Raw genomic sequence first — 17,696 nt, forward strand, 5'->3', positions numbered from 1 at the left:
GAGCCGCTCCCTCTTTTCTGGACAAACTTTCACAGCAGCCTGGACTCAGAACCTCTGCTTCTACAGTTCCCCCTGGGAAACAACTTGCCTCACCTAAACAGGCAAGGCCTAATAACAGTGCTCTGAATCTCACACAAGACAAAGAAGCTCACTGCGCTGCACACCCACCCGACAGAAACGTGCTCAAAAGCAGCCCGATCCTTCAAGTGACCTTCTGGCTGCGGTGGTTTACTGCATTTTCTAGAATTCCATTTAAAGCTGGCTTTCTGAACCGAGTGTCCCGGCAGAGACAGACTGGCAGCAGGTTCACCTTGGGTGAAAACCAATAGACTAAAGAACCACAAAGAGCTATAAATACCCAGCTTGTCAGTATCTGTAACATCAAGCAGCACCAGAACAGAGACACCGCGACAGCTCAAACATCCTGTGATCTGCTGGAGACTAATTCAGAGATCTCAGTGAGCGGCAGCTGTTTGTCAAGAGAGCACGAAGCAAACAGCAAACTATAAAGCACTTGAGATAGGAGACTGATCCTACACACAGACAAGCAGCCACAAGAGAACCAATCACTTCACTAGCATAGTACAAGACAGAGACAGATACAGAGAAGCAAAAGCAACAGTGTTCTTGTGAGTAAATGGCCTCCAGCAGCGAGGAGTGGTACCACTCTCCCCGTGTTAGAGAGCTGTACAAAGCTGCTCTTGTCTGTACAGCGGGCAACTTGTCATCCTCTTGACACTTTGTGCACGCACACTGCATTGGACAAGACTTACAGACAGATGCCAAATAATACACACTCATCTTTGCAGTTCAAATGCAGCACTGTGGCAAACTAAACTCTTTGCATTCAGATTGTTTCACAAGACTCTTAAAAATAGTCTTGAATGACAGATGCGTCTGCCACAAAGAACAAGACTCGCCCTCGCACAGCCACTTATAATTAGACAGTGGTTGTTTAAAACTATGTCAGTGATGAATAATCAAACACACACGAAAATAACTTTACAGTTTCTTTTTAAATTCTTTTAATCAGTATGCACACATGCTGAACAATGACTCTCTGCTGTTGCAGGACGTTCATATGAATACTCCCCAGTGCTTTCCATTTTCGGATTTAAAATGTGTTGTAAAAGTGTAATTAAAGACATGTGTCACTGTGTTAATATCTCTTTATTTATACTTTATACTATATTTACTTGATCCATCTCTTCTGAGCTGAGTCTATTGTGGTGTCGTGTATATTTTTGAAAAAGGTCACATAAAAACGGCTTAGAGATTGTACGTTTCTTTTGTGGTTTTGACATTTTCCCACATGAAACAGCGTGTTGGGGCAGGACATGGAGTTGGGAGGAACTCAGCTTAGAGTTTAAAAGATGGTTGGACAAAGACCGCAAGAGCTCTATTGTTGAGGATCGCTTGGGATCAGGTCTTCTTAGTCCTGAAAACAAAAGTGTATTAAAATATAGCTGTATGATGTTCTGACGTCATGACGTCTAAAAAAAGCTGCACATATTACATTATGCAGAAGTGTTAAAAAATGAATAATTCCATCTACATAAGTGCATATCATCTTGCAGCGATGAAGTTTTGTCCTCTGAATGCAGACACACTGAACAGCTGCAACATTTGTATTTGTTGTTTATCACAGCTAAAGTACGACGTTAGACTTACACGTGTGCATTAACTTAATGCAATCCAAAAGTTAATTTGGTACTATACAATCATCCACAAGTTGCTTCACTTCACGTCAGATTGTGCATGATAAGATTTTGATGATTGGGTAATTGCCACGCTCTATCCAGATCAATATAAATGCAGTCAATGCAGTTCATTTACATCGTAAGTGAACTACATAAGATGCTGCTGGAGATCAATTTAAACAAAGGTTTAGCTGTTATGGAGGAATTACAGCTTGAACACAGTAGAACCCAGCTGGGTACGCACCGTGAAGCAGTGGCTTTCCAATACACAAACAGATATGCTTTGAAAGATAAACAGGAGGACTTCCACAGAAACGTGGTTTCCCTTCCTCACTTAATTGGAAAGAGATCATAAACAAACCGTTTGTTATTTCTGGCACATTTTTTTGTGGGAAGTGGATGGAGGTGGTTTGAGAGGAAGCTTTTCCTTTATTACTGTTGTTGTTGTTTTTGGCTATTTTTCCTTTTCCTCATTTGTTCCGTTTGTCTGTATGAAATATGTTGGGCTGCTTGTTATAAAGGCTATTCTCGTGCAAACTAAATGTCCCAGTTGTGTTGCCTCACAACTATAATAATACAAATATTTAAGACAATAATGAAGAAAGATCCGTTTGTTAACAGAATAAACTTTGAAAGATTTGTGGTTTTGGTGAAAACAGCCTGAGCATGTGTTTGCTGTTCAAGATTTAAGAGCAACTTTCATGAATTCATTCATTTCCACCTGAGTACAAGATATTTTAACAACAAAAGGTCCAAATGTATGAATGACGTCTGGAGAGGATATGTTTTCAGTTTGAGCTCCTCAGACCAAAGTTCACTGATAGCGTGAGCAAACTGATTTCACCCTGGCAAAGCATTTCACAATTTCCTTGGAAGCTCATAAATACACAGTGTTGCATGCCACGCATGCATTATTGCTATTTTAGAATTGTATTCTCTCATTCAGGTTGCATGAGGAAGAATATCCAAGAGGAAGTGGGTCAGTGAAGGATAGTCACTGACGGAATAAACATTGCGTGTCTCTGAATCGTTGGTTTGATATTTTTTTATTATCATACCCAAACAGTAGTTGACATATTTTCATGCAGAGTTATTTATGTACCCAGACACACACACACACACACACACACACACACAAACACACACACACACACTCACACATCTGCCTTGACAACAGTGACTTGTCTGCAAGCGATGTCAACTTCTCTCTCTTCATTCCTGATTTAGACCGGCATCGGAAACTGGCAGCAACTGTGGGACGTCCCCTTCATGGGATGCCAGCACCGTGACCCAGCCATGCCACCCTGGGGTCTGAATGATTTGACACATTCACACACACACAAGCAAGCATGCACAAGCACACACAAGCATGCACAAGCACACACAGGCACGACTTGACATAAAACACTTTTTCAGGACCTCCACATTGTCCCTCAAACATTGAGAATGTTGCTCTCAGTGGCACCATGGCCACTTTTCCTGACTCTCTCCCTGCTGATCACTTGCAGACTAGTATTTCTTAGTGTTGGCCAAACTGTATCTGTAAAGTATGCATGGTAGTCAGCAAGAGCATTAAATAACTGTGTAATAAACCAATCTCCTTCATTTAAATCGCTATGCTATCACAGGTGCTGCATTAAAACATTCCAGAGATGTCCATAAGTTGTAGCTCTGCACATAATGACAGTATCAATTTAAATATCACTGTAAAACAAGAACTGAAAGAAAACGTCATAGGATTCAGTGGGAGTGTCAGTCGTGGTTCTCAGTTCTGCTAGTTTTAGAAACACCCTGAGCGTGTCCAGGACTTCACTGAGTCACTGTAATCTTAGATTTATTGAACTTTATAATATGAATGAATACATACTGTGGAGACTTGGGTTTGGTGAAGTGATTCTTCAATCTGTACGTCTAAGCAGCAGAGACAGAGCACAACTCGTCATACTCTGAAAACCACACCCACTGGAGGGGGAAACAATTCGCGCCACAATATGCACCCAACTGCATAGCTTTCTGATTCCTCCACATTCCTCTACAACACAAGTTGCATACCACCAACATGCTCAAGCTTTAATTACAGAAATATAGTAAGTGTGAAACTGACACATGGACAAAGTGTTTGCTGTACACGGAGCCATACAGAGTGTCAGAATCCCACAGTTTTCCCATTCTTCCTGCTAACGCCTCACGTGTTATTGTATACTGTATCCACTTGAGTCTTCTTCAAGGCTCAGCAGCTTATACAAACTTACTTCTGAGTGTTTCTGTATGTTTCTGTTGTTTGCTAGCAGACAGAATTGAGGCACCTTCATGAGATATAAAGTCAATAGAGAGCGAAGAGTTGTTTTCCCCTCTGGTGTGGGCGGATCATAATTGTGATCTGTCTCTATGCATTAAGATTAAGAGACAATGGAGAGGGTGTAATTAGTTAACTCGGCTGGATCCTCCTACCGTTAAACAGTTTTGTGAATCTGCATTGAGATTGGCATCAGCTGATCACGCTTATAAGAGACTGGAAAGGGTCTTGATTCTCCTTACTGTGCAGTTCAAAACAGCAGTAGCAGAACAGCTTACTCAGCTGTGACGTAAGAGAGACCTGTGAGACCATCATCTGTAGCACCATGCAGCCTGTCAGTTTGAAACACATCACTCACTCTGCCCGTCCCCCAAAGAGCGCCATCACCGCTACGGAGCCTGAGCAGGTCAGAGATAGACCGACAAGATACACACACCCACACAAACACTGACTATTACTGCCCGCTGGGCTGAAATGCACAGATTTATTAGGCTCAAGGCACCACAGGCTGTGTGTTTTCAAAACAAGGTATTATAGCTCTCTGCACTGTAATTACACAGTGATGGACTCAACTACCTTAATTATGGAGCCTCTACGTGCGATCAGCTCACCAGGGTGGATCTGTTCACGGGAGCAGCACAAACTCACTACGAGCGTTAACAAACCAAACCGTGTTAACCCAAACATGTGGGTGAACCAACAGGCTCAGCTACCGGGGTGAAGCAAGGCAGGCAGGTTGGGTTTAAGATGTCAAAAGGTGCAGCCCCACAGTGTAAGCAATACCAACTTCTTATATTGTGTAACTGGATTAAGACCACAGCACGGAGGCACGCTGGCTGATGAGGAAAGATTAAAGAAGCTTTGCCTTCTGTCTACAAATGTCATAGGTGATACGGCCGAGAGGCGGCCTGTGATGGAAGGCTGTGGCCCTGCAGAGCAGCCTCCCTGGGCTGGGTCCACCCAAGACTTCAGCAGAGCAAATGAGCACCTTCTATAAAGCCACACGACACAAAAAGCACAGCGAGGAATGTCCCCTGCATTTCATTCTGCCAGCGAGCCTATTTTACATGAAAGCTCCAAAAATGGCTACAGCAGCCTTAAACAAAGAAGTGCACCCCCACCCTGCCCAAACAAACAATGCAACTTTGCATTTATTTTACAAAAACAACTGTTGAATAAATGCATTATGTGCATTTGACTAAACTTCTGTAACCAGCCGCTGAACCCTGTGCTTGTGAATATTTTAGAATAGAGTTCTGTTCATTTACATTTCAAAACTATTTCTTCTGACTTGTTTAGACTCTGTGATGTTTGAATTATGGAAACGCACAGAATATCAAAAGGATAAATCATGTATTGAAATTTAAATAATTTAAATACACAAAAATAAATGCAAAACTGTTTTGGGTAAGATACATGTCAACAGTCCTGTTTATTCAGTACTCTGACCTGGTTTACTCTGAGGTCAGCATTCATGAGAAAACAGCAAGTGTAGCATTAATCTAACAGCCCACCATGCACGCGTCAGGAGAAGAAGTGTGCGTGAGTCTTTACCTGTGTCCTCATCCTGATCCCCCTGTAGAGAGGAGTCTGTGTCCTCTGAGGAGGCCTGGCTCCTCCAGCTCATATTGCCCATCCTGAGTCCACACACAGCTACTGCTGCAGGAGTGACACTGATGGCTGTACTTTCTGTATACTGACGACCTGCTGGTCAGGCTGGCATTTCCACAGCTATCAGTCAATAGCACTGCTGAGAGTTAGTCACACCAACTGGTCCGCATGATCATCGTGTCTTGACTCAGACACACAACACAGCACTTCAGAGGAAAGATCCACAAATAGCACGGGGAGAGGTCAAGAGGAATTGGAAAGTAATGTGCTTTTCCAGAGTTGATTAAATTATTCTTCCTGTAAATATGTCTAGGGTCATATAATCCCACGCAGAACGTCTTCAGTGGTCCCGGAGAGGGTCCAACCCACAGTTATCTTAAGTGAGGATGTACTGAAGAGTCACCAGGAACCGAGCAGGCCCCCTGCGGGAATAAATGACCTGCTCTCTGGCATGTAGGCCAACACACAGCGGAGAAATCAAGTGAAGCATGGTGTTATAAGACGAACCCCGTTGAGAAAGAAGTCTCAAGAGCACACGTGAAAGCAGAGATGAATACGACCTGTTAATGGAAGTCGTATTGGATTACATGAGATCTCAGAATATTGCCATCTTCAGCTCCTTGGAAGACGTTGTAAACAGAACGGCCTTGAAAAATATTTTTGCTACAAAGACCGGATCACAGACATAGCCTTCCGCTGCTCGTTGATCTCCTCGGTCCGGTCATTACCCAACATGTAATCCATCCACTGCTCTCCGTGATTCTCTCTGTGCAGACTCGTTCCCATCAATGCTTTACCTTTCTCCACCCGCTCTCTTTCTCTCCCTAAGGTTTGCTCCCTCCCTCTTTTTGCTTTCCCATACACAGCAGGCACACACACAAAAACTAATTACAACACAGCTAAACCTATATGGGAACAGCAAGCCTCTCATTCTGTGGGAGCGGGGAGGGTGAAATGCTTTCTGCCATCAAACCTCAAAATTGCAGCATGTCAAACCGAGACCCATAGCTAGCCCTCTGCAACAGTAGGATAACTCATCAGCAATGTGCGTAAACCTAATCCTCCGGGAACCCTTTTGTAATCACCATTGCTTTAACTCTTGCTCAGAGTTTTGGTGACTAAGGCATGTGGAGTTTGCTATTTCTGTACATCTGAAGAAGAAGAAGAAGAAGAAGAAGAAGAAGACATGTCAGTCTGAAGCGATGCAGGAACCACTTAGCAAACACAAAGCCATCAAAATGACTTACACTTCAGCGTTAACTCCAAGAATGCTTGAGAGTAAACTCTTTGCATTACAGCTGAAAGGCAAATACACAGATACACACTCCCACACTATAAAGAGAGGGGGGGGGGGGGGTAGTCTAAAATTAGGAACTGATGGATCAGTTCTGCTGTGGCTGGCTACTAAGAGAGGAGCCTACAGGCTAATAATAAAACATTGTGGTACTCTAACAACTTTGTTACCAACACTGCTGTGTCACAATCCGTCTCTTGTGGGGAAAATAAGGACATACAAGTTTTGCAATTGCAATAATACAAAAGTGTTAATTAAGTCTGGTTTCTTTTAGTCATGAAGGTGTGTGTTCATATGGGTGTTTCTTGCAGTTTGCCAGTCAGAGTTACAAAAACAAAACCATAAGACTCCATAAACAGCAATGCAAGCATCTACTAAGAGTCAACCGTGTGCACAACAACCCAGCATAAGCCCTAACACATGGGTTTATAAATACACAGTACTTTTTCAACACAGTACGGAAAAGGGCACCAGAAATTGGAGCCTTAAAGCGTCTACTTATCCTCAGAATAAAACTAATTTTATAGCCTGTAAACTTAACACAGTGTTCACATATTCTGGCAACAAGGAACAGCGATAATACTATAATTATCAGAATTATTCATGTGAATGAAGAGTTTATACACAGGACACTCATCCTCGTCTCATCAGATGTGCATCTCTGCTACCTCATTGTGTTCCTGAAAGTTGGATGCATGCTTACTAAATTTGACTAATTTCAGTCAACATTCACAAACCACAGCTGAAGTACAAAGTGAACAGAGTGGAGTCTGAACTCACGTCACGCAAAGCACAGTAGCATGGCTCAACTAAAGTATGGGATATAAGAAGTAATGAGCAGAAAGTATTCATATTTCTTATACAATATAAACACACCCAACCTATTGTTTGTTATCATTCATCAGCTGGTTTTGCACTGGTGATACACTTAGAATTCACCCATTTAAAAGAGACCTGACATGACAAACTGGATAGTTACATGTGGTAAAGTACATTTCATTTTACAATCAAAAATATACCTGACAGAAGCTTTTTCTGAGAGGATTTAAACAAGTCCAACACAGTGCACCAAGTGAACTAAGAAACAAAAATGCTTCTCCACCCAGTTCCTTTTCTCTGAGGAAAGTATTGGAGATGAGTTTGGCTGTCTGCTGCTGCGGCCCAGACTCTGAATGTGTTTATGGATTACAGTTCGGGCTGCCTGAGTGATGAAGTCATGTGGGTGCGTATACAGAGAATGGGGTTCTGTGTTGAAACGTACTTAAGAACCACCCACGAGATTCTCTATGTGATGACATCCTAACTATAAGCTCCACACAAGTGGGAGGAGCGGATCTAAACAGGTGTAACTGTTTACCACCCAAGAGAGGCCAGTACGTTTACATTCACAATATTACAAATTTGATAAGTGCATAAGTTCAACTGTGTGTTAAACACAAACCAACAAGCCGTCTGTAAGGTGGAGGTAGAGATGCATGCCCAAAAAAAAGCCCACATTTTGGTAGGAAGGAGAAACAGCCCTACCCCGATGAACAGCTTTTGGATATGCTCAAACAGTATCGCCGACAAACAAGTCGCCACTGGTGGACAACTGGGAAGAAAATCCTATTTTCATGCAAAGAAGCACGTTAATCGGAGTCTGCACGGCTGCATGTAAACAGGAATGTTAATGGAATATTTATTTTCATTAGCCATGTAAACAGTTTAGTAATATTGTTGGTTTTTTTTCAGATTAAGGGCAAAAAAACCTGAATATTATGTGCACGTAGACGTAGTCCCTGACAGCAGGACGGAGTATCCATGGTGATGCATCGAGTGATTCTGGAAGAAACAATGGCCATAAGTCTGCTGGCGATGGTGTCCATGTGTGCATTCCTACTTGGTCTGTGTCCTATGGTAACCATTTACATTCACATCATCCTTACTTTAACCTCAACACATGACTATATGCATATGCAGGAATCCCGACTTACAGGCATGAACTTTATTTCACTTTTATCCAAATCTTTTCCCTTTTAATTTGCTCCTCGAGGCACCAGTGAATTAATCTCCTTCTGTCGGGGTCTAAACCTGGTCCCCTTTCTGTCGAGTCTCCACAGCCTAAGCCCTCATAGACAAGTCTCCTTTTAACACCACCTACTTCCTCCAATCCTTACTTATTCTCCCTCTCACTGAGGAAAAGGCTTAACAAGCTGACACTGCCTGCTGCACAGTTTTCTCAATGCTTCCATGAGTCCCAAGCTTTGCTCACTCCTTTCATTTCATTGGCATCCACATATAGTGTGTCCTCTGGGTACATATTTGAAATCGATGGCTACATGTGGAAGAGAGCAGAGACTGCACAGGACAACAAGTGACCTGGTAAACACAACTAGAAGGTCTGGGGAACCAGGTCCACACGAGAGAAATGATGGACTGGGCTCATAGAGTCTATTATCCGTAGCCTTTAGTTGCATCCTTAGCCAATTAAGAGCTGCAAAGATTAGTCGGCCAATTGGTCGTCAGAAAAATAATAAACTATTTGGATAATCGTTAAAGTCATTTTTCATGCAGAAGTACCAGAAAATGCTGTTTTTCAGCCTCTCAAAAAATAAGATTTCCTGCATGTCTCTGTTTTAAATCATAGTAAACTGAATTTATATTGGTTATGGACTGACAAAACAAGATATTTGAATACATCGCCTTAGGTTTTGAGAAACTGGGATGGCGATTTTTCACTATTTTCCAACATTGCATAGACCAAACGATTAATTGAAAACATTTCCGGCAGTTGCAGCCCTATTGCACATTTCATTGGCATCCAGCATAGTGTGTCCTCTGGGTGCATATTTGGGATCGATGTGTACATGGAACAGAGCAGAGACTGCAGGCCAACAAGTGACCTGGTAAACACAACTAGACAGCCTGGGTAAGCAGGTCCACGTGAGTGAAGTGATGGATTGACCTCATAGTGTTGTTGCGTTTAACATACCATTACATCACAATGTACTACACTGCCTCTGAGTTTTCATTTAGCTGTGACCATATGTAGTCATCTGTCTGCAAGACACGAAAGGAATCGGAAACTTTTACTCCTATGAAGAATGACTGGGCTGGTGGAGGGTGACACTCCCTCACCGCCTGTTACTGGGAGATGTGTGTGTGTGTGTGTGTGTGTGTGTGTGTGTGTGTGTGCTGGTGTGTGTCCATCCACTGCAGGCATCACCGGACAGGGCTGGAGCGAAGCAGGGAGACAGCTGGTGGAGTGGGATGCAAGTGTAGCTGGCGGGTATAAAGTTTCCTTCCAAAAAGACATACCCGAGACCACCCTGTTTCCTCTCAGAATCTCTGCATTGTTGGACCTTATAGGCGCGTGAGTTAACTACGGCGCGAGTACACATGCACAACAAGCGGCAACACAAAACGCCACGTGCACAATGTTGAAATCAACACAACTCTAAAATACACACGACAGTCTTGGGCGTGAACGCATTTCAACTACTAGGTAACAACGTAGCTAGCGTTAGCTAGTGGAAAGCTAACCTTTAGCGGTTGCTAGCTACCGTTACAAACCCGTTTAAAAAATGTTATCCAACGGCCAACTGTGAAGCAGGGAAAAAATGTTTAAAACACCATATAAAGATTATTGTAATTGTGTTTAAATGTTTTCTTTCAGGTGGAAAGCCGAGATTTGTTCTTGAATGTTAGCGATGCTGCCAAACAATCAAACCGGGGTATATTTACGACCGTTGACCGTTGAGTGAATGGGGAAATGCCGGTGAAGTAGGAATGATAGCACATTTAAATGGTGTTTTCCAGCCTCTTCTAGCCCACGACACCTTCCTCCCTAAATTGTTGGAGTAGTAACATTAACCATTCACTGGTTTGGATCACCAGCTAGTTATCTTTAACCAGCGTTACGTTCCAACGGCTACAGAAAAGCCGTTTGCTCCACCAACTACCAGCAGCTAACACCTAGCTAACACCTAGCTAGCAGTAACAGTGAGGGTTTATCTTTTAAACAGGAGAGCCGAGAGAAAAAGAACAATCCATAAAGGCCCAATTAAACCACCATTTACACTCTAACGTGAAGTGGAGCCTCGTTTAACGTTTGTGTTGCTCTCCACATTTGATCCATCCGTGCCCGGTGTGAGGAGCACCGTTATCCCGAGGTGGAGCGGTGTGCTGTGGGTGAGTCTAGCCGGGCAGCACTTACCTTGCTTGCTCTCTATTTTTCCCGACATTTTCGTAGCCAGCAGCTGTGATCCCACTCTCAACACAGAAAGCGTTAGCTGCAGACGAGCCGTGTGTCCTCCGATTATTCCCTCATGTCCGATACACAGTGGTGTCCATGAGATGATTCCGCTGGGGTTACTAGTGTATATTTATAGGCCACACACATTTGTCCGGTTAGAAAACTGTCTCAGTCCGTCTCCGGGTATTTTTCACTGGATACACACACACACAGTCCACACACACACACACACACACACACACACACACACACACACGGTAATGTCTTTAACCTAGGGAGCAGGCAGCTCATCCAGTAGAGCAGCGCCCCCTCGCGGGAGGAATTACACACATCAATCTGTCAACAAGAGGATGGGCGTGTTTCACATTCAATCCAGGGAGTTGCAACAAACCACAGTTGTGTGTGTTGTGTGTGTTGTGTGTGTTGTGTGTGTGTGTTGTGTTTGTGTTTGTGCTGTGTGTGTGTGTGTGTGTGTGTTGTGTTGTGTTGTGTGTGTTGTGTGTGTTGTTGTGTTTGTGTGTGTGTTGTGTGTGTTGTGTGTTGTGTTTGTGTGTGTTGTGTTTGTGTGTGTTGTGTGTGTTGTTGTGTTGTGTGTGTTGTTGTGTGTGTTGTTTGTGTGTGTTGTTGTGTTGTGTGTGTGTTGTGTGTGTTGTTTGTGTTGTGTGTGTTTGTGTTGTGTGTGTTGTGTGTGTGTGCAGTGCTAGATAAGTGCAGAGCATTGGCAGGGACCATGCACATGGAAACCTAAACTAATACTCTGCTTATTACTGTATTAGTGGGTATCTTACTTATACTAGTAAACACTTAACTATAGATAACATTTTCAGCATTACTATTATTATTATTATTGATATTATTACACTAGTGTATATATTGTTATATACATATTGTTGTTATCTATTGTATTACACAGTATAATGTGCACATTTGTACTTTCACTATCTATGTTTATATATATATATATATTATATGTTATATATTATATATTGCATATATTTTATATATATATATATGTCATATAATATATTATATATATATATATACATAATATATTATATTGCATGACAGGACACTTACAGACAAAACAACCAAATGTAATTAAATTAGAAAGGTATACCTAACAATACTTTCTCTAAAACATATTACTATACATATTCATATCCAGTTATAAATTCATAAACACTGAATATGCATTTATTCCTATAAATAAAATAAAAGCAAAAAACGTCTAAAAAGTGGTTATTATTTATTATGGGTAAAGAAAAGAAGACAAACTTAAAAACAACACAAAACAAATGTTGTTTTTCTGAAGGATGTTGAACAAAATGGCTATAAAGACACTTAATATCTGTATGTTTTATAATATGTGTGTCTATAAAATAAACCCCTGGCTAAAAAACAACTAGTAACTAGTGTAAAATATCCTGACTGCGTGGGTAGATTTGTCTCCTGTCCTTCCCAACATATTCTTATGCATAAAAAATAATATGAAAAGTGGTTACAGGATGTTCAGTGTCGCTTCACTTGTTTGTTTAAAGCTTGCTTTATTGTGTGCTTTAGCAATCTGAGCTCAGTACAACACTGTGAGCTGCTTTGATTGTGTTCTGGGGGAAATGTGCAGTGACCTCTGGTGGCTCGTGTGGTTACACCTGCTCAAACAATTAGGACGAGTCAGCGTCTCCTCAACCTTCAACCTGGAGACGTTGACATGCATGTTGTTTACATTAAACCTTAGGGTGCATTGAAGGGCAATAATAATAATAATAATAATAATAATAATAATAATAATACACTTGTTTAAATGAAAAATACATAAATAATGTAATAAAAAAGATATAAAAACAATTATACAAAAATAAAATTAACAATTAAATTAACAATAATAATAATAATAATAATACACTTATTTAAATGAAAAATACATAAATAATGTAATAAAAAAGATATTAAAAAAATTATACAAAAATAAAATTAACAATTAAATTAACAATAATAATAAAACACATAAGAAATGCTGGAAATAAAACTGTGCTAGCATGAATAAAAGTCATTTATTTGAGAGCAGCTGCTTAATAAGACTGGTTTCAAATGGTGCATTTGGCTATTAAGAATATGTAAAGATGATATTATCTAAGCTACATTCTCTATTAATGTCATGTTAATTAGGGACGGCTGAACATCCTCATCTACACTGCTCATGCTTCCTCATGAAACAAGGTACGTTTCCTCATCAACAGTGTACTCCTCTTATTGTATCACTCTGTTTCTAAAGCTGTTTCTAAAGCTTCACTCTCTGCCTTAGTTCCTGTGGTTTGTTATATCTGTGTTATTCTTTTGCACGCCTTCTTTCTTTCTTAAAAAACACACATCTTGATCTAAATGACTGATTAAATAAATAAAGAGCTTTCTGTTTGTCATCATGCTTTATCTTTCCTTCGTGCACTGAAGGTTTCCCCTCACTGTGCAGCTTCTTCAGTGTTAAGTGCTCTGCTACATCTTCTTTGTAAGAGTATTGTTGTGGTGCACACAGCTTTTCCTTGTCCTTCATACTGTAGCTCTCCAGCAGCTGCTCGGTCACGTTAAAGCATTCATTCCCTTCACATGTTGCTTTATTGTTCCGTGTTCTCTCTGAATCTTCGGTATGTGCAGAGCTGCACTCAGGAAAGTGTTCAGTCTGGTGAGTAGATGCCTGAACAATAGACACACTTAAATATATTGCTTCTGTTTTCACATAAGTGTTAATGTTTTATTGCAAAAAAGTGTTTTCATGTCTAGGTTTCAGGTACGGTGGTCCACCTGCTGTCAAACACAGCTGGGAACCCTGATATTATCTGGGGCGTCAGTTCCAACTCTTCTAATTAAAAGCAGAACTCACTATATATATATATATATATATATATAAATATATATATATAAATATATATATATATATATATATAAATATATATATATATATATAAATATATATATATTTATATATATATATTTATATTTATATATATATATATATATATATATATATATATATATATATATATATATATATATATATATGTTCATTACAATATCCATATATACGGTCTGTAACAGATCGTAAATGTAATTATGGAAATAAATGGAAGCTCAGAGCCGCCTGTTGACTGACAGCTCGGCTGCACGCAGCTACTCTTCAGTTGTTCTCCCGTACAACGTGCTCTTACGACAGGAAATTGAAGGAGTGAAGAAGACGAGAGGGGGGGGGAGGAGTATGACTTCTGAATTAACCCTTATTTAAGTAAACTGCTGACTATGGATTTTGCCTATTTAGTGCTGCACACTGGCTATTAAGGAGCACGCATCCAGATTATGTCTCTGGCATATCAAGAGGAAGCAAGCATGCCCTGTCATCTTTGTATGAATAATTGATGCGACTGAAATGATCTACCTTCTCTGAGTGATCTGGGTCAGCGTGTGCGCTCATGAAAGCAGAGGCAGGTATTAAAAAATACTGAGATAAGGAGTTCATGGCATATTGTTCGAGGCTTCTTTTCAAGCCTTGTGCAGCTTACCTCATCATCAACGCTATTTAATCAGTCATCAAACCGAGGCCTCGAGAGACCAGGGTTCATATTTACACTGGCTGTCATTACGCCCGCTCCCTTGTGCTCTTGCTTGCACAGCAGAAACCACACCCATTTAACAAGTGTGTGTGTGTGTGTGTGCACTAGTGAGAATGTGTGGGTGTGTATGGTGGAGGGGAAGGAGTGGAAGAGCTTCCCTGAGGCTATGATAAAGTCCCAGAGGGAAAACAATGTATTCCTCCTCAGCAGCAGCAGACGTGTCGGGACAGGAGAGGCCTCTCGACATCAGACGACGACTGTTTGCACGTCTTCAGTCCGTTCGTACTGCACTTTGAATCAGCCTGTAGTCTAACTCAAACATCATTAACACAAAGATCTGTTTCACAAGTCAGGACTTGTGAAACTTAAAGATCTAGTAGAGTTACAGACATTATTAGTTATGTGTCGGGTAAAAAGTTTGTTTTTAGGACCAAAGAAGGACATTTCATATAAAGCACAGACCCCTTTAAAGCAGATATATGTATATATATTTAGATGTGTGTCTCTCGGGGGTTGGATTTAAGATTTAAAGGGGTGTATAAATGTTTTTCAGTTCAAGAAAATGTATAAATAAAGAATAATTAGACAAGTGAAGTGGCAGTAAGTACGCGTCTTCTTGTGCACCATGAGTGGAACATTGAAATGGAAATGACAGATTAGCTCTTGTAAGCAGACGGGATGAAACTCTACTCAGTCATGATGAGAAGTTTCTGTGACAAATGATTGACAGCCGTCACTTTCCATGTGTGTCAGTCGTCCCACCAGGGTCGTGTGTGTGTGTGTGTGTGTGTGTGTGTGTGTGTGTGTGTGTGTGGTGCAGCTCTTTGCTGCTATCTAATGGCTACACAGCGCAGTGCCAAGCCAACGCTGCCATGACACTTTGTGCCACAAAGTGGTGCTCATGAACTACACATCGCTTTCATATCCTGGAGCTCAGCTTCATGCCCCCTGTAGCAACGCATGTGCAGGTCGAGGGAGTGCTGATGAAATGTAACTCCAGAGGGGTCGGATGGAACCCAATCTGACGTTCAAACCATGCAATTTGCTGTTTTCTTGATAAGATTCACTGACACAAGGAATTTAGATGAGACTATGACGAGGCCTACGTGAAAGTCAATAACAAACACGTGAACTATGTGATTAATAAGTTGTTATTTACTTTATAAAGACTTCACGCTGGCTTCAGTGTGAAGCAGATCATCAAAACAAGCAGCGATTAATCTCCACGCTTAAATATTCAGGATGGAATGTATAATTAATGTGGGAAGAGTCCTACTGGTTTGCACTGGGAAGTTTCACACTGGGCTTAGAGTGGGATCAGGGCTGCTACTGGTGCACGGCAGACGGGGCAGAGAAAGGAGAAGCGAGGCGGTTTTGTTAGCCGAGAGTTGTCAGTGGGAGCTGGGAGAAGAGCCACGTTTGATCTCTGCGGCGGTGGGCGTGTGATGCAGAGCTCAAACACAGTTTAAGGCTCTGTTAACCTTGGCCAGCGGTCAGGCCTCTGCGTCTGTCTCACATCTGAGAGTCGGTGAGAGAGGGAGGGGATCAGCGAGGCTTAAACCACTGAATACATTTATCTGAGAAGGTCGGGAGAAATAGCTCCACAACACTCGGGGTCCTCTATATTTGGCCCCTTTTGTTAAAAGACAATAGAAAGATTTCTCCAAGTGAGCTTTTCATGCTGGAATTAAGATGCACAGCTCGAGGTAGACGGAGATACAAGACGGAGAGGCGTCGGACAAAGAGGACGAGATGGCGAGGTCATCGCCTTTTCAATACTGCATGAGAATAAAGCACTCTCACGGCCACAACACGACACATGTTGACAAGGTCGGGGAAATTAAACGGGTCGTTGACAGGAACTGTGGAAAAACACACACGCTCTTTCCAATACTCACCGGACATGCAAAGTGCTTAAAACTCAAACCAACTGGGGCTCCAACGAACGATTCCTTTCACTGTCGATCAATCGAACATTTGTTTGGTCAACAAAATGTTTCCCAAAGCTCCAGATGACACAGCTCAAAGACATCATGTTTACTGCCATAGAGGGACGAAGACATCTTTATCATCTTATTATTATTCTCTTATTATGAAATGATTACATGGAGCAGCTCTGAAACCCACCGCGCGTGTCAGGGGAGAAGCAGTAGGAGGTTAATGTAGGACACACACATACTGTAACTGCACACATTGTGGACGCTCTAACATACAGTAGGAATTATTTATGTGCTGAGACAGGCATTGTTGCGCTGCTCTTTGGAGCACTACAGGGCGGCGGCCCTGGCTTTTGGAAAGCGCAGCTGCTTGTCTTTCAAGAACGCTTCCGTCCTTTCACCATGACAGTGAAGGTCTCACTCCCTAATCTCTCCCTCCCTCTGTTACCTTCTCCCTCCTCTCCACCGCAGGGTCAGCCGCTCTTCGTGGCGGGACCCTCCACACCACTGTGCCAGTCCGTCCACTGCTCCTGATTGACATTTAACTCCGAGGCCAGAGTAAAGAGGGCCAAAGAGCATGAAATGAGACTGGCCACGGGGGGCGCACAGCGAGACCCGACCACTCCCAATCTCACACCTCCACCTCCACCAGCCGCCGGAGTCCCTGGGGTGTGCGGCCTCACGGAGAGGTGAGCTCACGCCTCTGGGTGTAAAAGCACAAAGAGCACGGGAGTGCAGAGGCCAACGCTGTGAGGTAGTGACGTACACTTCTTCAGATGGTCATCTTCAGTAAGCCTCAGCTTCCTCTCCACTGTAGAGGCCTAAATGTCAACGCGCATCCTTTCCTTTATTCTGCTCAGCAGGTCTGAGGCAAAGCATGGATGTTTGTTCTCCTGCACACACCTTGTCTAACGTCACCTTTGTGTTTTCCTGTACTTACCTGTCGATCCCAATAACAGGGCCCTTCTAGTTTCATAGGAGAAATATATAATACATACTTGTTTTAGAGCATGTTTACTCAAATG

The 17,696-nt window shown here is 42.0% G+C and overlaps 1 protein-coding gene across 14 annotated transcripts in view; it reads right to left on the reverse strand.

Moving 5' to 3' along the window:
• rapgef1b (Rap guanine nucleotide exchange factor (GEF) 1b) overlaps positions 1–11,356 on the reverse strand; it is a 44,582-nt gene extending 33,226 nt beyond the window's left edge. For 6 of the 14 annotated variants that reach the window (XM_029444704.1, XM_029444703.1, XM_029444701.1 and 3 more), the window contains exon 1: positions 11,097–11,355. In XM_029444704.1, the coding sequence (XP_029300564.1) occupies positions 11,097–11,124 (28 nt within the window). In that variant the 5' untranslated portion in view covers positions 11,125–11,355. Of the gene's footprint in view, positions 1–11,096 lie in introns of all 14 variants that reach the window. The other 8 variants (XM_029444699.1, XM_029444698.1, XM_029444700.1 and 5 more) reach the window with 3 other exon arrangements.
• Between the last annotated feature and the right edge of the window lie 6,340 nt (positions 11,357–17,696).

This window comes from Cottoperca gobio, chromosome 12 (assembly GCF_900634415.1).
Source record: "Cottoperca gobio chromosome 12, fCotGob3.1, whole genome shotgun sequence".
NCBI classification, from domain to species: domain Eukaryota; kingdom Metazoa; phylum Chordata; class Actinopteri; order Perciformes; family Bovichtidae; genus Cottoperca; species Cottoperca gobio.